Genomic DNA, 20,524 nt, shown 5'->3' with positions numbered 1-20,524 from the left:
CTCACAATGCTCCAGGGGCACAGATGCAGCCCCAACAGATGCTGCTCTTCAAAGGATTATTATCTAAGCACTAGGAGTAGAGTCTGTATGGATAACACCCCTCAAAGAACCACCTTCCTTACTGTAAGGTAACCAACCATATTTATGTTTGCATAACCTATGCCCGGCTAAATGGGGCAACGGTGAAGTGTTTTTAAAAATATCTTTGTTTTATCATCCTTGTGCTAGGTGCTCGTGGGCATGTTATCTGCACAATAGATAATGCAAGCTAAAGGTTAATTTTATTATTTCTGCTCTAGCATAAATAGCATAAAGCACTGTTCTCTCAAGCAGGTTAGCAAAGATGGATCTAGGTTGTAAGGTAGTGTTAATTTTTCTTGTCTTTTCTCCTTGTTGTGGGGTAGACTGGAAACTAGTTCAGGGTTTTATTGCCATTGCTGGTCCCCTAAACGATGAGTCAGTAAGCAATTTAAATCTTCAAAACAAGCTCTTAGGCAAAGAAGCTCTTAATGTTGTAGTGGATGAAGGACATAATTTTTTGTGCCACCAGCCTTTTTTGGCTTCTCTGCCACAGTACTTCTCCTACCTTCACGCAAGTGGTGTGACGCATTATAAAATCTTTATGCCATGGATACACATCCTTCCAGAGGGGAATGCCAAGAATCCGGAAGAGGCTACAGTTCAGTGCTATAGACAACTTCTTAAGTCTCTTACTGCTGCAAACCTTAAGCCAGTGATAATTCTGCATCATAAGCATTTGCCTGGGGTTGTGCTCACACAGTCCACACTTGGGAAGCACAGGACCTTTGCTGACCTCTTTGTGGAATATGCTGAGTTTAACTTCCGTTCTTTTGGTGATATGGTTGACATGTGGCTCACTTTTAGCGACTTGCCTGAGATCATTGAGAGCCTGCCGTATGATGATCCACAGACCTCTCTCCAGAGTCTAGCTGCTGCACATGAAAAAGCTTATAAAATCTACCATGAAAAATATTCTTCAAAAGGTAAAGAGAAAATGGGAATGGAATTCTGTTTGACTTTCCTAAACAGTGTGTGAAGTGATGAAACTGTAAATGGCTGTGTGTGTGTGTGTGTGTGTGTGTGTGTGTGTGTGTGTGTGTGTGTGTGTGTTTCGGGACAGTAGCGAAAATGTCTATAGAAACATTTTGAATGATCAGTTTCTCTGAAATCTCTGCATTTTAAAATAACAAAATATTCCCCAGTTGAGTTCACACCATAGAGAAATAGCTAAATTACCTTCTGTTTTCTTTAACAGCTTAAGAGTATCTTGGACATTTTTAAAGAAGTGAAAATTGTGCGCTAAAGGTTATGGTCTACATTAAAATGTGTATAACCTAGGGCTTAATTCAAAGCTTTGCACTCACCCCTCAAAGACCCGGATCTCCTGCTGTCTTTTTTCTATGTTCTTATGTTAAGTTAAACTCATAGAGACAAAAGAAAGTCGTAGGAAGCTTCAGTGGGAAATCTCCCTGGCTTCTGGCTATCTTGCCTGGCCAAGCTCCTTGGTGGTGGATTTAAGGGAAGCCAGGAAGCCTTGGGAGTCTGGGCTCCAAGGTTTGTGAATCTAGAGCCACCCACCAGGCACAGTGCTCTAGAGCTATGGTTCCCAGAACTGGGCAGAGAATGGGAATTCCCTGTTGTAGAGAACGTTGAAATTTTTGGTTTTCATTCCTAATCAGAATGAAATGAAATTTATAAATTCTCTATGAAACTGAATGACCATTCTCCATCCAGTTCTAGCAGCAACCACCACCTGGGAGAGGCTTAAGACTTTTTTCCCCCTTTAGTCCATATTTTGTGGGCTTTCTTTTTGTTGGCTTTTGTTAAGATTCTTTTAATGCTAGTGCATAGGTTTTGGGTAGAGATGAAGCTTGCCGTCCTGAAATTGTTCAACTTAGGGACGTTTTTAAGTAGATCATTTAGTTTCTCAGCCCAAAACAGTTTAAAAATTGACCCATCAGACCTAGAACTCTTTCCCTGAACTCCTGCTTTCCACTAGTGCTCTGTGCGATCAGCAGCTGGTGTTGAGCAGTCTAGGACACTTGCTGAACTCCTACTCTTCCCCTCCACCTTGCCCCCAGTGGACATCTTTTAAATAATGTAATCTAGAAAAATTGGTTTCTAATATATGGACTGTGAATCTGCATCTTTCATTCTTTTCCCTCCTTCCCCCAAGTAAATGATATAATAGGCACTTTTTTTCTGTATTTTTCAGATGGAAAACTGTCCATTGCACTGGAAATCGATCATGTCTTTGGGAGTGCAGCATTGGAATCTTTTTTAGCCTCTCTTAGGGTGATACTTTATTGTCTTGGAATTCTTGTTTATTAACTTGAACTTGATTAGCGTTTTTTTAAGGAATAAAAACTTATTGCAATTGTAATTTGATCTATCTGATTTAGTAATATTTATTTATTTCAGTAGTTTAATCATGTGAAGCTGAACTAATTTTTAAACGACCAAATTGTCCTGTTTGGTAAGCATTACTTAAAAAGCATAGACACTGTATTCGTCAGTTAAATCTTCATCTTAAAATGTAACTTCATTCTCATGAGTAGTCCCAGTAAAGTTGCACAGGTGCATAGTTACTTTAGGATCCAAGCCTTTGAAAGATTTGATGATAAATTACATTCACAATTTGCAGCTGTAATAATGTGAATGTTCTGCATGTATTATAAGGCTACTGCAGAGAGATGCCGCACTGTTGTTTTCCATGTGATTCCAATTAATAAGAGTTCACATTTTAAATACTGACTAGTAAAAATCCACTTTGCCTGTTTTATTTCCTATTTAACTCTTGTCTCCAACTTTATTTTTCTAAAAGCTGTGTAGTAGCTGTGATGATTCTAATGGCTCCAACCTGAGCTATTCATGCTCTGTTGGCCAAGTATGTCTGGTTGGCACAGTCTGGAGAGAAACCAGTCCCATCAGACCAGTTGTCAAGCTAGGGCTCAGTTGAAGTGGTAGGTTGTAAGTTTAGAGTTCATCTGACTGGAAATAACAGCTCTTCTCTACGGTATTGAGTTCTTTGGAAAGATCAAACACTACCTATTAGTCTGCTGAGGCCAGAAGATGTTGAGATTGAAATCAGTGACCAAATACTTCTTAGGCATTGCATTCATTTGCTTTTCAAATGAAATAATGAGACAATATGTGCAGGTGTGGCACTACCAAAGGCTTTTAAAAATGTACTTTCTCCAGGTATGTATTAGTAAACTGTTCTGAACCCCGTTGCAAAACTTTATCTGCATTGCCAAGACTAGTCATGAACTTTCTCAGTCTTGACTATTTAATAACTAATTGCAAATGATAAATGTTAAACACACAAAATACTCTGAATCATTTGATCAGCTTCCATATCGTTGTAGTCCTGAGAAACAACCTTACGGCTGTAAACCAAATGACACTTTGATTCTACCTGTTGTCCAGTGGGATTGGTAGGAATTATACTGTTTCCTGGTTCCCCTATTTCTGTAGGACTTCTGAGTCCTAAAACTAGAATCACTGGTAATCTTTCAGGTATTTCTATATAATACTTCATTCTAAGGATAGTGCCAATTCAGAGGAGACATTAAGAAATTATTCTTTTTCCTAAGCAATTTTTAATAGCAAAAATTATTTCTGGAGTAGTGATTTGCCTTTTCTTCTTTCCAGGACTCTCTAGATTTTCTCTCTCTCAGCCTGCAATACAACTGTAGAAAAGAAGTAGACTTAAAAAGGAAGTTGAATGAGTTACAGGTAATTTTGAGCAATGTTTCAAAGTAAAAATAGTAAAGAGATTTCTAGACTGCTTTGGACTTTTAGGGATCCAATCTGCTTTTGGTTACACAAGTGCAAATCCTGTGCCAGTTCAATTTTGTGCCTGTATAACTGAGGGAAGAAATATGTTCTTAATGTTTTAAATTACTATGTAGAGATCTTCACCAAAGGGAAAAATGTTCTAAATATGTTTTGCATGTGGGGAAATGCATTCTTTTTCACAGCTACTTTTCAAGTGTCCTCAAAGGAAATGGAAAGGATTATTATTGGGGTTAACATTAATATGAGATAACATATCAGTGGTAGAGTGGAATAGATGGGTTTAAGACTATTGCCCATATACTGTAATTCTGTTGAACTGCTGAAACCACTAGCTGTGGTTATATGTAATGTCTTTAAAAGATTAATCAATTAGAAACAATTCATTTGACAGTTAATGGCTGTTTATAGCCACTTCCATATGAGGAACTCAAAGTAATTTACCCTCTTAAATCCTCTATGAGCTAGGTGTATGTTGTCACAGTTGAGGAAAACTGCACCTACATTTAGTGGTCCAGCAAGGGCACCACTGTCAGGCTTCCGGCCCAGTAGCTGTTGCCTTGCTTGGATGGGGACCAGTGTTTTTCTCTCCCTCCTGACTGGGATGTTTCCAGTCTGCATAGCTCCCTGATTGTACTGTGACTTCACTAGCAAAAGACAGGCTGCATAAAGCAGACCTGCTTTGCTTCTCCCCTCAGAGACGGCACACACTGTAATGGCCAACAGTTATAAGTTGCAGCACTTCCTATGCAGGCCTATTTTATTCTTAAGGTAAAAGCACTACAGAGAAAACACATTAAAACAGTAAAAGAACCTGAATACATGCTAATAAGATTGCCAGAGATCACTCTGTGCTCTGACAGGTGATAAGTCTTTCAAACCCCTCAAAGGGGTCTCTTCTATGGGCACAAGTTCGTAACAGCCTCAGCTCAAAACTAATGCCCAGTCTTAGGGGGGCTCAGTAAACCCAGTCCTTCCAACCCTTCCTGAAGGATTGGGGACCTCCATGGACCACAGGTCCTGTTCATTTGCTGGATCAGGAAACAGGCCCTGAGCTTGTTGGCTATTTATCCAAAAATCCTTTCTTTCTCTGTTGGTTCCTGTAGAATCCAGTTTGAACTAGTGTATGTGTACTTCTCCAGAGGGTGGCTTCAAAGAACGGATAAATGGAGGAATTTTATTAGCACTCCCCTCTTTGTAGAGGAGCTGTATACAATCACCAACACACAAACAATTGCATTTTTAGTACAATGAGCTCCAAAGATGTTAAGATAAACATTATTGATTTACGTTTAGTTCCATCAAATTTGTCCAGGATATTGTCACCTGTCATACATTATTCCCGTTTTTGCTGATGTGAGCACAGAAGTTGTGTGTCTTGTTGAAGGTCTCATAACAGGTGAGCCGCAGAGCAAGGAAGACACCCCAAGTCTCCTAATTCCTCCCAGTCCTGTGCCTTAAACACATGACAGTTGTTCTTCACTGAGCACCCAGATGTTCTTCTTCGAGTGATTGCTCCTATGCATTCCAGTTAGGTGTGCGCGCCGCGCGTGCACGGCTCTTCGGAACATTTTTACCCTAGCAACACTCGGTGGGTCGGCTGGGCGCCCCCTGGAGTGGCGCCACTATGGCGCAGGATATATACCCCTGCCGACCCATCCGCTCCTCAGTTCCTTCTTCCCGCCCGTGACGGCCAGTTGGAACAGTGGAGCGCAGCTTAACTGACCTCCACTTCCCTAGCTACTCGTAGTTTCTCTCGTTCTGTTTACAGTTGTAGTTAACTTTATTTTGTTTGTAGAATAGTATTTATTTTACAGGGGTTCGGGGTTTATCCCCTTCCCCTCACCCGGTACCGGGTCCGATGCCCGGTCCACAGGGTTGTGTAATGCTCGGCCGGCCATAAGCCGCTGCCGACAAGAGACCCTCTCTTAAGTGCCTCGAGGGATCTCACCACACAGATAAGTGCCGCTTTTGTGAGGCCTTTCATCTGAGAACAAAGGGGAGCGGGACTTTCCCCTCAAGCAGCTCCTGAGGGAGGCAGCTCTTGCTCCTCCGCTCTCGGCGCTGAGCGCTGGTTAATCTTCAAGGAGCGCTCCCTCGGCACCGGATCGCCGGTACCGCTAAGGCCTCTCGGCACCGACCATCGCCGACGTCCCTGCTCCGCAGCTGAGCGCGATGCTCAGTCGGATCGCCCGGCACCGATGTCTGCCACGGCACCGACAATATCCGCACCATTAACTCCGGCCAGGCAAGAGCCGTCGAGTCCGGTGCTGGAAAGCTCCCCGGTACGAACCGTGGTCGAGCTCGCTACGAAGCTGCGTCCGAGCCGCCTGCTCCGCAGCCGAGCGCTATGCTCAGTCGGCTCGCCCGGCACCGATGTCTGCCGCGGCCCCGACAATATCCGCACCATTAACTCCGGCCAGGCAAGAGCCGTGGAGTCCGGTGCTGGAAAGCTCCCCGGTATGGTCCGTGGTCGAGCTCGCTCTGAAGCTGCGTCCGAGCCGCCTGCTCCGCAGCCGAGCGCTATACTCAGTCGGAGCGCCCGGCACCGATGTCTGCCGCGGCACCGACAATATCCGCACCATTAACTCCGGCCAGGCAAGAGCCGTCGAGTCCGGTGCTGGAAAGCTCCCCGGTACGGACCGTGGTCGAGCTCGCTATGAAGCTGCGTCCGAGCCGCCTGCTCCGCAGCCGAGCGTTATGCTCAGTGGGATCGCCCGGCACCGATGTCTGCCGCGGCACCGACGATATCCACACCATCAACTCTGGCCAGGTAAGAACCATTGAGTCCGGTGTTGCAAAGCTCCCCGGTACGGACCGCGGTCGAGCTCGCTAGGAAGCTGTGTCCGAGCCGCCTGCTCCGCAGCCGAGCGCTATGCTCAGTCGGATCGCCCGGCACCGATGTCTGCCATGGCACCGACGATATCCGCACCATCAACTCCGGCCAGGTAAGGACCGTCGAGTCCGGTGCTGGCTAGCTCCCCGGTACGGACCGCGGTTGAGCTCACTCTGAAGCTGCATCCGAGCTGCCTGCTCCGCAGCCGAGCGCGATGCTCATTCGGATTGCCCGGCACCGATGTCTGCCGCGGCACCGGCACTATCCGCACCATTAACTCCGGCCAGGCAAGAGCCGTCGAGTCCGGTGCCGGTAAGCTCCCCGGTACTAACCGTGGTCGGGCTCGCTAGGAAGCGGCGTCCGAGCCACCTGCTCCGCAGCCGAGCGCTATGCTCAGTCGGATTGCCCGGCACCGATGTCTGCTGTGCACCGACGATATCCGCACCATCAACTCCGGCCAGGTACGGACCGTCGAGTCCGGTGCTGGCAAGCTCCCCGGTACGGACCGTGGTCGAGCTCGCTCTGAAGCTGCGTCCGAGCTGCCTGCGCCGCAGCCGAGCACGATGCTCAGTCGGACCACCCGACACCAATGTCTGCCGCGGCACCGACAATACCCGCACCATTAACTCCGGCCAGGCAAAGCCGTCGAGTCCGGTGCGGGAACGCTCCCCGGTACGGCCCGTGGTCGAGCTCGCTATGAAGTGGCGTCTGTGGTGCGAGCTGTGGTCGAGCTCACTATTCCCTCCACGCCGGAAACATTTCCACAGCGAGGGAGTTGCTGGCGAGGGCAGAGCCTGCGCTGCCTCAGCCCCCGACACCGCCGGTGCGGGTTACATAGTCAATCGGCAAGCCTGCCTTGATCAGTCCACCCTCCGTCGGCACCGCAGAGCGGCACCGTTTACGATCGCGGTCCCGCAGATGTTCTAGGTCCCGCCGATCGAGGTCCCGACGCCGCTCTCAGTCTCGGCACCGTTCTCCATGTCGGTACCAGTAGTACTCGCGGCACCGGTCAGCGTCCCGCAGCACCGATCCATCCCGGTACCGATCCCGGGCGCAGCGTCGAGTGACGTCAGTTACAGACGCAGACTCTACCATGGGCTTTTCAGCTCCTCCAGGGCCATCCAGACACGCATCAGTGTCGTTCCGTGCGGACGCTTCCTATGCGTAGGACTCTGTTTTCCGATGGGCCCTCCAGAGTCTTCCAGGAGACCTATCAGTGGTCATTTTGGACGCCTTGGGTGTCCTACCACGCCAGCGGCGTACCAGTGATCCCATCTCGCTCCGCTCCGTCGGAGCTCTGGGTGCCAGAGGTCACAATTAGCTGTCCCCCTCCGACCGGTATGGAGCAAGCCCCGGTTCATCCACCGGGCTCCCCGATCCCGCCGGATCAGGAGGTCGTCCAGGAGCGCGAGCCCACACAGGACCCGCTTCTCCCTGGCCTTTCTTCTTCCTCCTCCCCGGATAGGGGGGGCAGGAACATACTCCTCGGGCCCTCCTCTAATCCAAACGCACCAGCCCCTATATCTAAGGAGGCTAGGCGTATGGTCTTACTGGGCCGTAAGCTATACTCGGCGGGGGCCCTGCAACTTCGTGTGGCAGACTGGCAAGCCCTGCTTAGCCACTACTATGGGTGGCAGCCAAATTTACAGAGGCGGTTCTTCAGAACTCCTGCTCTGGCCTCGGGGGTGGCCACAAGATGGCTCCAGTTATCGAGCCTTCCCTCGCAGCTGCGGCACACTGTACAGGACTTGCCCTTCAATGACAATGGCCTGTTCCCTGGAAACACTGGCCCTAAGCGGCAAAGCCTAGAGGGCAGCAGGGTCGCTTTGAGCTCTCTCTCTGTCGGCATACACACGCCGGTAATTCAGAACCGACATTGCCGTCCCCAGCGTATCCGCTCTTTCCCTGCGCCTTGCCAAAGTCAGTACTTTGCCAGCGGGCGTGGCTTACGCGCTCGTGGGCGTCAATCCGGACCCCAAAGGTACAGGAGGTACCTAAGGATGAAACCTATCCCCTAGGCGAAGGGAGGTCTCAGACCTATCCTAGCCCTGCGGGACCGTGACAAGTCACGATGCAGATAAGTTCCGCACGGTACCCAGGGGGGACGTCAATCCCATCCTTGGATCCCGGAAACTGGTACGCCGCCCTCCATATGCAGGGCGCATGTTTCACATCACTATTTCTTCTCCACACAGAAGGTGCCCTCGTTTGGGGCCTACCGTCGTTTCCAGTATACGGCCCTCCCGGTTGGCCTCTATACAGCCCAAGTGTATGCAAAGTGCAGGGCTGTAGTCGCCGCGTCTCTTCGCCACTGTCGGATACACGTTCTCCGTATCTAGACGATTGGCTCATTCAAGGGACCACCAGGCCCAAGTTACCAGTCGTGTGGGCATCGACACGGACCTATTCCCGTGTCTAGGCCTGATGATCAATGGAAAAATCCACTCTCATTCCCACACAGGGAATAGAATTCATTGGGGCCACCCTGGCCTCCAGTCTCTCCAGAGCCTGCTTACCTCAGCCTCGGTTTCAGGCGAGGGTAACGATTGTACAAGGCCTACGGTCCTTCCCGACAACTTTGGCTCGCACTTGCCTAGGTTTCCTGAGTCACACGACTGTCTGCACGTTTGTAACCGAACATGCCAGGCTTCGCCTCCGTCCACTTCAATTGGGGCTCACCTGGGTGTACCACCCGGGCAGAGATACCATACTCGTGGTCGTCTCGTTCCCCCCGAGCATCCTAGGCTCCCTCGACCGGGAGTCAGCGCCCTCCCTGGTGTATCCATGGAGGCTGTTCCATTCACCCCTCGGGGTCCCTCCGGACAGACACCCCATCTCTCGGCTGGGTGCTCCCCTGGCTCGGCTTCGCACTCACGGCCTTCGGTCGGCGCGAGAGATGGCCTTACACATCAATGTCCGAGAGCTGAGACCGGTCTGCCTTGTGTACCAGGCGTCTCAGCTGGCGGATCGCCTCAGCAGATCCTTCCTGTCTCGCAAGTGGTCGTTTCCTCCGGACATTATCCATTCCGTTTTCCGGACGTGGAGCTTTGCCCGCATAGCCTCCTCGCTCTCGCAAGAACGAAGAGAGAAAGAAGTTCTCCTCGTTCCAAGGCCTCTCCCCAGGCTCGGTCTTGGGGGGGTTTCCCTGAGGCCGTGGATCAGCCATCTGCTGTACGCCTTTACACTGTTCCCGCTGGTTCACAGGGTCCTGCTAAAACTCCGCAGGGACAGAGCGCACCTGATCGTGATCGCTCCAGCGTAACCCGGGCAGCACTGGTGCACCATGTTGCTACACCTGTCGGTAGCCAACCCTCTCTGCCCAGACCCCGTGTCGCGGGATCACAGCGAGCTTCACCACCCTTGTACTCCCTGCACCTCACAACAGGACTGCTGCGTGGCTAACCCGTTCCGAGTTACGTGGTTCTGCCTCGGGTCTACAGGATTCTCCGGGGTGGTAGAAAATCTTCCACTCGGTTAATGTATCTGGCCAAGTGGACGCGTTTCTCCTGCTGCTTCGAAACACGCAATGTTTCTCCCGCCGAGGTCCCGATCCATTCCATCAGGTTCCTCAGGGCTTGGAGCGTTTATACCCCCCAAGTGGGGCCCCGCCATAAACCTGGGTCCTCAACCTGGTTCTAACCAGTCTATGCCTGCCCTATTTGAGCCAATCTCAGCATGCTCATTGATATACCTGTCCTGGGAGACGGTTTTCCTGTAGCCTTTCAAACGGCCAGACAAGTCTCCGAGATACAGGCTCTCACAATAGGCCCACAGTATAATGTGTTCCTCTAGGACAAGGGCAGTTCTTACCACGTCCGCCCTGCCTCCCTAAGGAGGTGTCGGCCTTTTATATCTACCAGGATGTCTTCCTTCAGGTCTTCTTTCCGAAGCCACTCTCATTGCAAGGAGAACAACAATTGCACTCCTTCGACGTCCGTAGGGCGTCCGCAATCTATATCTGGCGGACAGAGCCCTCTCGTAATGCCCCCAAACCGTTGTCGTACCGGCATACCGGACGAAGGGCTTACCTGTCTCCTCCTAGAGGATTTCATATTCAATGACGTTGTGCATCCGCACCTCCTGGATTTTTGGCCCATGTTCCATGGAGCCATCTTACTGCACATTCCACCAGGGCTCAGGCTTCTCTGCTGCCTTCCTGGCTCACATACCCTTTCAGGGGATGTGTCGTGCAGCTCCCTGGTCCTCGATCCACACTTTTGACTCATTGGTCCAAGAGTCCATAGCTGATGCAGCCTTTGGCTTAGCAGTTTGCATTCTGCAACATCTAACTCCGACCCCACCGCCTACGTAAGGCTTGGGAATCACCTAACTGGAATGCATAGGAGCAATCACTCGAAGAAGAAAAGACGGTTACTCACCTGTAGTAACTGTTGTTCTTCGAGATGTGTTGCTCCTATCCATTCCAGACCCGCCCTCCTTCCCCACTGTCGGAGTAGCCGGCAAGAAGGAACTGAGGAGCGGATGGGTCGGCAGGGGTATATATCCTGCGCCATAGTGGCGCCACTCCAGGGGGCGCCCAGCCGACCCACCGAGTGTTGCTAGGGTAAAAATGTTCCGAAGAGCCGTGCACGCGCGGCGCGCACACCTAACTGGAATGGATAGGAGCAACACATCTCGAAGAACAACAGTTACTACAGGTGAGTAACCGTCTTTTATAGTGATGGCCATGTTAGAAATAGAGAAAGAGAGAAGAGAAGCTGCCTGTGCATTGTCTATGCAAAACACAAAACAGGTTTAAAAGATGCTCATTGTTTTGAGAAATCCACAGACATTGCCTCTACAAGCCACACAAAGCCGGGGAAATCCACACTCTCACTGAAGCATAGCTAAATGGCTCTGTTTTGTCACCACAGATCAGACAACAGCCATGCCAGGAAACAGCTGTGTGTTGCTCATTGGCATGTCGCTACTGCTTTTCTAACTTAAAACAGGTGTTTGAAAGCACTGAAAATGCAGTTTGGGCAGCGATCACTGAATGTTACAACTGAAATTACATTCCGCCTTTTATCCAAGGCTTTTAAAGCGCTTCACAAATTTTTTGCAGCATCCCTGTTAGGTAGGCAAGGAGTTTTGCCTCCATTTTACATATAGGGGCACTATTTTATTCTATTTCTGGCTTTACAACTACCCTAACAAGCTTTGTATGTGTAATTGTTCACTTGTGGTAGCAATGGTGGAAACATTAGCAAGGACAGGGCTCACAATAGGGTTAGATCACGCAGCGATGAAAGTACCAAAGGTCTCTCTCTATTAGTGCTCCTATCAATTCTGCCACAGGTAGTGAATTACAGCTACCACATTTACTGGTGTATGTGCATCCAGCAAATGAGTTACAGAACCAAGAATGGAAGACAGGATTCCCTAATCTCCTGGCCACTTGACAGTACTTCCTCCAGTTAACCTTTGCAGCTAGACCAACCATTTTTGTTGTTGTTGAAACAATTTCTTAGCTAAGAGGTTTTTTTTTTTAAATGAAAAATCAACCCCCCAAAACTTTAGTGTTTTGAAAATAAAAGGTGGGTTTTGTTTTTCTCCCCCAATTATCCCTTTTTGACCAGTCCTCCTTAAAAGTAGGGATGGAGACTGGTGCCAAATATCTCACTTCTCAATCCCTTCCCTTATTCCATATGCCTTCCCTCAATCCCATGAGCCTTTCACCTCCACTCTCCCAGGCACTAAGAGGCTTCCACTCTTCAAGCAGGCAAATGAGCCTTATATTCTCTCCCCTCCCCCTACTTATGTCCCTGACCTCTTGAGCACTGAGCCACTGTTGTCTCTGCCAGGTCTGCCTTGGCCCTAGACGCTGCTCTGAGCATCTTGCCTTACTGCCGCCTCTACTGCTTAGCATGAAGCAGAATGCAGAGTCCAGCAGCAACAGGAAGCTGGGCAAGTCTGCCATGTGGTTTGGCAGATATGCCCTGATCCCCTCATTCCTCTGGCTATATATGTTCCACCCCACAGTACCACCTGGAGACCTCCCAGGAAACAAGCTAGTTCTCAAAGTAAATACCCAAGGGTTAATATTGAATAGGCTGCATACGTGTGTATATATGTACATATTTTTTGTGGTACAAGCAATGCAAATTTTTTTTCACACCCCCCCTCTTGATTATGTGTTAATCTGCCTTTTAAACATTCTTATCCCTGACGTGCAATTTTGTAGGCATTCTATCAGGTTTTGTATCCCATGTTGAAAATAATAAATGCCAAGCTTGTACCTTTGTTTATCTCCTTCATACAACGTGATGCCATTTTTTTGTCTTACAGACTGTCAAGGAGAACACAAAAGTTTTACTCTTTGGTCTAAAACTTCGTGAATGTAACTCCATGAAAGAGAACCCATTTATAACAGTAGCTGGCATTTTCCAGGGTAAGTGACATGTTCAGAAGGAAGGATTCAGTTTCCAACTCTGCCAGAAACTTCCTGTAAGATGTAGGGCAAGGCGCTTAATCGTTATGCCTCAGTTCCCCATTTGTCAAATGCAACTTAACATTTCCTCCTTCCCATACTTTATCTGTTTTGTCTGCCTAAATTGTCTTACTGTTTGTACAACACCTTGTACAATGGGGCCCTGATTTTGGTTGGTTCCTTTAGTCTTCACTAAACAAGAAGTAATAATAATAATAGCCACATTTTGGTTGAGCATCCGATCTAAACTATAAAGCTAATGTTTCGGGGACTCGAATATTATCTTCCCAAGCAGGTAGTATTGGGAGAGGCAGTTTTTAAAAGACTGGATTTCAAACCATGAGCTTATGTATATCGTAATTTATCCTGACGTAATGTGTGGTCATTTTCTTAAATCCCAGGCTTTGACACATCCCTCATTCGTCACTCGCACAAATCTCCCAGCACAACACACGCTCCCACAAGTCATTGGTTTAAGGTTTCTTAGAGCTGCCTGGAAAATGGAGCAGCTTGGTAAGCTGCCTGCCGGTAGAATCTAGAACCTTCCACCCCCACCACTTCCCTGATTAACTGCTAGCCTGTGCCCCTTCACAGACAGCTTTACTTCTCCAGAACCGCTCCCATGTACCTGACTAACTGCCAGCCTGGAGGGCTATGCCAACAGTCATTTGGTTGAGTTGCACATGTATCAACCAGAGTTTTTTGGTTTTTTTTTAAACTGCCAAGGTGCAGGAGGAGAGATGAGTGAGAGAGGGATGTAACTGCTGTTATTTTACCAAAATTTTACAAAACAAAGATCACTATTCTCACTCTCCCAAAGCAATCCTGAAATTGCCTGCCTGAAAGTGTTATCCTTACCATAAACTTGAGTGCTTACAATAAATCCACAGATCATCACTAGTTTTACTGCTAAGGTAAAAGGTGAGAATAAAAGAAGGTGCAAAAAATGAGAATGGGATAACAATACAAAGTAGCTAGGGGAGAGGCTTTTATTGTAGCTATTTAGCACTTAGAAAAATCTATACATACACAAGCGTTTATCAGGTACATATCATGGGGAACTGAACTGGCTAATATCAGAAGTCACATGTTTTTTTGCAACTGAGTTGTATTTTTCTCTTGTCTTTCAGCAATTAATCAAGACAAAGCATTAGCAGTGGGATATGATGTTAATGAATTCTTAAACTACTCATCAATTCATAAAATTAGGTACACAGTTTTTGTTCCTTAAGTGAAGTCTTGTAAACTCTCATGTCCTGTAGAAGACAGTGTGCTAGACAGATGGCGTCCTAAAGCCTTTAATAAACATGCGATGTCAAATCATTTTTAAATGCAGTTTCTTTTTAACTAGAAATGCTCTGCATTTCTTTCTTCTTCATCCACTGAGATTGCATCAGGCCCAACGGAGTATCTTGTACTCCTGTAGAACCTGCTCCCATCACTACAGCTTACAATGCAATGCCTTTTTGAAGGTGTTTTATTGTCACTCTTGTGAGGCTAGCTGGATTATACACAAGTGTATGTAGTAGCTGTGTATAATAGTATAGTAGCCTTAGCATCGTTCATTACTGTAAACTCCTCAGATTACAAATTTAACCCTTGTGGGTTTCATGATCTACATAGTTTAGTAAGTGCAGTGCTCATGGAGTCAATATGCGCCACAAGGGTTTTGTCTTCATCTTTGACCCAGGTGTAGTCAGACAGGCCATATGCACCCAAAATGCTGGCTTAGAAATGTCTCCTGTGCAAGTCTGTAGAGTTAGTCAATTGTACACCAGAAGTGACAGACAATTGACCATTGGATTGATTAGAGCATTAAGACAGCACAGTGTAGCTAGTACGTTGGAGCTGAAAAAGAAATGACTATTTATTAGCCGTATAGTCTGCAATCTGTAATAATGCCACCAATCATGACTCTATTTTAACTTTTTTTTTTTTTTTTTTTTTTAAATCTCTAGTCCACATGTAGCTAATACGACTATTCAAAAAAGACTACAAGAGGGCCAGGCTGCTGCTCTCGCTCCTCTCTCCTCCTATCAAACAGTTTGGGAAACTTTTGCTAACCAGTCCGAATTGGAGAGAGACACGTTTGTGCATGATGTTTTCCCAAGTGGTTTCCTCTGGGGCACATCCACTGGTTCCTTTAACGTTGAAGGAGGCTGGGCTGAGGATGGAAAAGGAGAGAGTATTTGGGACTGGTTTGGCCAGCAAGGTCATGTCCACATGAATCAGACCGCAAATGTGGCATGTGACAGTTACCACAAAATTGACTATGATGTTTACCTGCTCAGGGGTCTTCAGTCGAAGCTGTACAAGTTTTCTATATCCTGGCCCAGGATTTTTCCCACTGGCATTAGAAACAGCTTCAGCCCCCAAGGTGTAAATTACTACAATAAATTGATAAACAGCTTACTGGACTCTAATATTGAGCCCATGGTGACCTTGTTCCACTGGGACCTCCCACAAACACTGCAAGATCTCGGTGGATGGCAGAATGAAAGCATTATTGATACTTTTGCAGACTATGCAGACTTCTGCTTTGCCACCTTTGGGGATCGGGTTAAATTTTGGATTACCTTCCATGAACCTTGGGTCATTAGCTATGCTGGCTATGGTACTGGACAGCATCCCCCGGGAATCACTGATCCAGGAGTAGCATCTTATAAGGTACCCACAAAGAGGAGCTTGCATTCTTGGGGCTATTGTAGTTGTGCTTTTTCTTTGATTACATTCTGTTTGTGTTGATTCTGTGACCTGGTGGTGGGGAAATCTCAAATGATCTGTATGTAAGGCCTGCACTCTCTCATCAAGACATATCCTACTGCAGCACTTATAAGAAATCTGCTAATTAGCAAGGGCTTGATTGATAGGCAAATAAAGGGTTAATACTTAATTGTAGCAAAACAAAGAGAATGAATGTGTTTGCTTGTATCCCTCTCCTCCCAAAGCCCTTATTGTCACATCACTCATCATTTTAGGCTGGGATTTTCAAAGAGGCCAAAGGAGGTTGGATTTCAATGGGAGTGCGATTTGAAAAACCCAACCTTAAATTGCGAGACATTCAGGACAGGTACTGTATCCTGCCATGTGTTTGTGCAATGGCCTATACATAGAGAGAAGACCCCATTGCAACTGAATTGAAGGTGTATCTGGGTTGGACTGTGGCAGCTTCTTAACATTGCTTGTCACAGCTATGAAATAAGTTGACTGAACTTCAAACCTCAAAGCTTGAATCTGCATTTGCGGCTAAGGTGGCAGGAGAGGTTTCTTTCCTCATTGGATTCAAACTAGTTTTATGTAGCACTTTCTATGAACTTGACTGGGGTTTTATGTTGGGTAGGAATGTTTAATTTTTATATGTACTTAATCTTCATGTCTAAAAGTTCTTAAACTGCTGGCTCCAAACCTGTGTGCAGTGCTGTGACTACTTCCCTCCTCCTTCTCTCCCAAGGTGGCTCACTCAATTATTAAGGCGCATGCAAAAGCCTGGCACTTATATGATGACCGATATCGTTCCCAGCAGCATGGTAAAGTGGGAATTGTGCTGAATTCAGATTGGGCTGAACCAAAGACCCCAACAAGTTCTGAGGATGTGAAGGCAGCTGAGCGCTACATGCATTTCATGCTAGGCTGGTTTGCTCACCCTATATTTGTTAATGGAGACTACCCAGATATCCTGAAGTCCCAGATCCAACAGAAGAACCAGCAGTGCTCTATCCCAGTTGCCATCCTCCCTTCATTTAGTGAGGAAGAGAAGTCCATAGTGAAAGGAACTGCAGATTTCTTTGGTCTTTCTCATTACACTTCCAGACTGATCAGCACTGCAGTTAATGACACCTGTATTCCAGCCTATGAGAATGTTGGGAACTTTTCCCAACATGTTGATCCTTCTTGGCCACAGACTGCCTCCTCTTGGATCAGAGTGGTCCCTTGGGGGCTGAGAAGGCTGTTGAAGTTTGTTTCCCAGGAATATACAGGGACTAGGATCCCAATTTACATAGCAGGGAATGGTGTGCCCACAGAAGATGGAGGGGATGTTGTTAATGACACGAAGAGAATGGATTATTTCAGGCTGTACATCAACGAGGCTCTGAAAGGTATGCAGTATTTATTTTTAAATGGTTAAATGTTATTTAATTGGGCCAGTGTTTTTTCACTTAAACTTGTGACAACATGTGAACATTCCCACTTGTGTGGTACCATTAAAGCTACATCCTCTGTCAACTGCAGCTACTAGATGTGACTTGATCCCGCAGACCAGGCCTGAATACGTTTCCCAGACCTGAAAAAGAGCTCTGTGTAAGCTCAAAAACTTCTCTTTCACCAACAGGAGTTGGTCTAATAATAGATATTACCTCCCCCACCGTATTCTCTCTGTGCATACTATGTAATGCAGGCACACTTGGGCCCAACCCTGCACTGAGCTCTGGGGGAAGACCCTTGTCCTTATACAAAGCCCTATTGAAGTCAATGTGCTACTAGGCAAGTGTCTGAATCCACCAGATTGGATCTCCTTGCAGGATCAGGGCCAAAGTGCAGAAGACTGGCATATCTCTGCCTAGAGTATGAAAACATCATTTTGTGTGTGTGTGTGTGTGTGTGTGTGTGTGTGTGTGTGTGTGTGTGTAAAGTGCTTTACAAAGCAGCTCAGTATCATTAACTGTGATTGGTGACCTACCGCTGTTGGTAATCTCCATCTGCTGGTTGTAGGTGGATGCACCTTGGTAGGGCAGTGTGAGGAAGCTGGCACTGCTGCCCCTACTATACACGTTCTGTGGTTAATTATAGGACTTCTTTCTCCAGGAAAGTCCAGTCAGCACTGAATTTACATGACAGTTCTGTCTCAGTATAGTAGTAGGTCCATAAGAGAGCCGTACATTTGCAGTGGCTAAAGACACTTGACCTTCAAAATATAAACATGTTGGCTTAGGGGCCAGAAGAAGGAATCAAAAGTGAGGGTTTGAAAGGAACAAATAGTCCTTAGGGACCTAATTTCCATTGACTTGTGAAGGGAGTTAGGCATCAAAGAGCCACTTGTGCCTTTGAAAATCTCCCACATGGTAGCACAGCTCACCATGACTAGGTTGTTGGGCCAGCTTATAGCTGAGTTTTGAAACTATCTACATCTATGCACATAGAAAACTAATTTGATTTTTCTCCCTCCCACCTCTTGTAAGTACAACAAATTGTGCCTTGCCAATCATCGTTTTCAGTGATAAACAAGTTATAGATTACAGCCCTGGAAATGCTCAGCCAGGGAGACTTGAGGTTTTTCTTAAATAAAAAAGGAAAAGAGCTAGGGGAAACATATTCACAATATTAACACAGTTCCTTTTCTTTGAGCAAGTGCATCTCCAAATTAAAAAAAAAAAAAAACCAAAATATTTTTTAAAAAATTAATATTTTGTATTTCTAAAAACAACTACTAAAAAAATCAGCATGCTCTAAGTATTATAAAAATACAGGATAGTGAGTGCATTTATCACTGCCTCCTAGTGGTTGCTTTATAAAAAGAAGTCCTGTAACTAACAGGTGCCAGATGGGCCAGATTTTTTGGACTCAAAAGATCCTAGATTCTGTCCTCCACGCAATATATATTGACATAGATGACAATACTGACAATACTGCACAGTACAGAGATTGATTACAATGTGTTATGGTTACTGGTGGTCTCGGATACATGAGATACTTTTCTTTAGCCTCACAATGCATCCTTGGGTGTGTCACTGTATCCTTGTTTGTTCCTTTGTGTAATATTGCCCATTGTCCATAAAAATATTCAAAGTCTAACGTATTTCTCTATTGTATTTTAACAGCTATAAAGCTAGATGCAGTTGATGTTCGGACATATATTGCCCGATCCCTGATTGATGGCTTTGAAGGCCCAATGGGTTACAGTCAACTATTTGGACTACATCATGTGAATTTTGAAGATGGCAACAGACAAAGGACACCAAAGGAGTCAGCATATTTCTTCTCCAGTGTTATTGAAAAGAATGGTTTCCCCAAAGAAGTCATGGACAGATCTCTTCAGTCACTGACGTGTGATTCACCCCCACCACCAAGGTTACTCAGTTTACCAGCGTCTGACGTACCTTCAAAGGCAAAGGTTGTTTGGGAAAAATTCTCACCCCAAACTAAGTTTGAAAGGGACATGTACTTCTATGGAACCTTCCCAGATGATTTTACGTGGGGCGTGTCCTCCTCTGCCTACCAGATTGAAGGAGGTTGGGATGAGGATGGCAAAGGGCCTAGCATTTGGGATAACTTCACCCACGTCCCAGGGAACATAAAAAATAATGAGACTGGAGATATAGCTTGTGATAGCTACAACAAACTAGCTGCAGATCTTTACATGCTGACAGCTTTAAGGGTAAAGAGCTATCGCTTCTCTCTGTCTTGGCCTCGCATTTTTCCTAGTGGAAGAAATGATTCCATAAATAGCCACGGGGTTGATTATTACAACCGACTTATCAATGGTTTGACTGCAAGAAATATCACTCCTATGGTCACTCTGTACCACTGGGATCTGCCTCAGGCTCTCCAGGACATTGGTGGCTGGGAGAACGATTTGTTGATTGAACTTTTTGATAGTTTTGCAGACTTCTGTTTCCAGACTTTTGGAGACAGAGTGAAATTTTGGATGACCTTTAATGAACCCTTCGTCATTGCATGGGCTGGATATGGGGTAGGAGATCTTCCACCAAATGTGAAGGATAATCCAGGTCACACTCCCTATAAGATTACACACACGTTACTAAAAGCTCACGCCAAGGTTTACCATATGTATGACCGTAAATACAGAGTAAGTCAGAAAGGGGTTATTTCTTTGAGCCTCAGTACTGAGTGGGTTGAACCAAAGACACTGGATGATCCCAGAGATGTGGAAGCAGCAGATCGCTATCTGCAGTTTGCTCTAGGGTGGTTCGCACACCCAATTTTCAAAAACGGGGACTACCCAGAGGCCATGAAGTGGACAATAGGGAACAGGAGTGAGCTACAGAACTTGCCATCCTCCCGTCTGCCAGCTTTCACGGCGGAGGAGAGAGAATACATCAGGGGCACAGCTGACGTCTTCTGTTTCAACACCTACACCTCCAAAATTATAAAGCATAAGACCACCAAGCTAAAACCATTCTCTTATGAGGATGACCAGGAGCGATTGGAGGAGGTTGATTCATCCTGGCCTACCTCAGCACTTACAGAAATGAGACCTGTAGCCTGGGGTCTCAGGAGGCTGCTGAATTGGATTAAAGAGGAATATGGCAATCCCCCAATTTACGTAACTGAAAATGGGGTGGGAACACAGACCAAATCTGACGTTGATGACACTAACCGGATATTTTACTACAAAACATACATCGATGAAGCTCTGAAAGGTATTGGGGTTATTTACATTAGTGCTAGCATGATGATGAAAGATTTCCACCATCATGGGC

General features: G+C 46.6%; 1 protein-coding gene across 1 annotated transcript in view; it reads left to right on the top strand.

Annotated features, from left to right (window-relative positions):
* The first annotated feature begins 343 nt into the window (after positions 1–343).
* Positions 344–20,524, top strand: part of LCT (lactase) — a 34,174-nt gene continuing 13,993 nt past the window's right edge. The window contains exons 1-8 of the mRNA XM_044978452.1: positions 344–1,004; positions 2,237–2,316; positions 3,676–3,759; positions 12,944–13,046; positions 14,216–14,294; positions 15,044–15,752; positions 16,537–17,182; positions 18,902–20,464. Coding sequence (XP_044834387.1) covers positions 344–1,004; positions 2,237–2,316; positions 3,676–3,759; positions 12,944–13,046; positions 14,216–14,294; positions 15,044–15,752; positions 16,537–17,182; positions 18,902–20,464 — 3,925 coding nt within the window. The remainder of the gene's footprint in view (positions 1,005–2,236; positions 2,317–3,675; positions 3,760–12,943; positions 13,047–14,215; positions 14,295–15,043; positions 15,753–16,536; positions 17,183–18,901; positions 20,465–20,524) is intronic.

Source organism: Mauremys mutica, chromosome 10 (assembly GCF_020497125.1).
Source record: "Mauremys mutica isolate MM-2020 ecotype Southern chromosome 10, ASM2049712v1, whole genome shotgun sequence".
In the NCBI taxonomy this organism is placed as follows: Eukaryota; Metazoa; Chordata; order Testudines; family Geoemydidae; genus Mauremys; species Mauremys mutica.
This window is presented reverse-complemented; position numbering and strand designations above follow the sequence as displayed.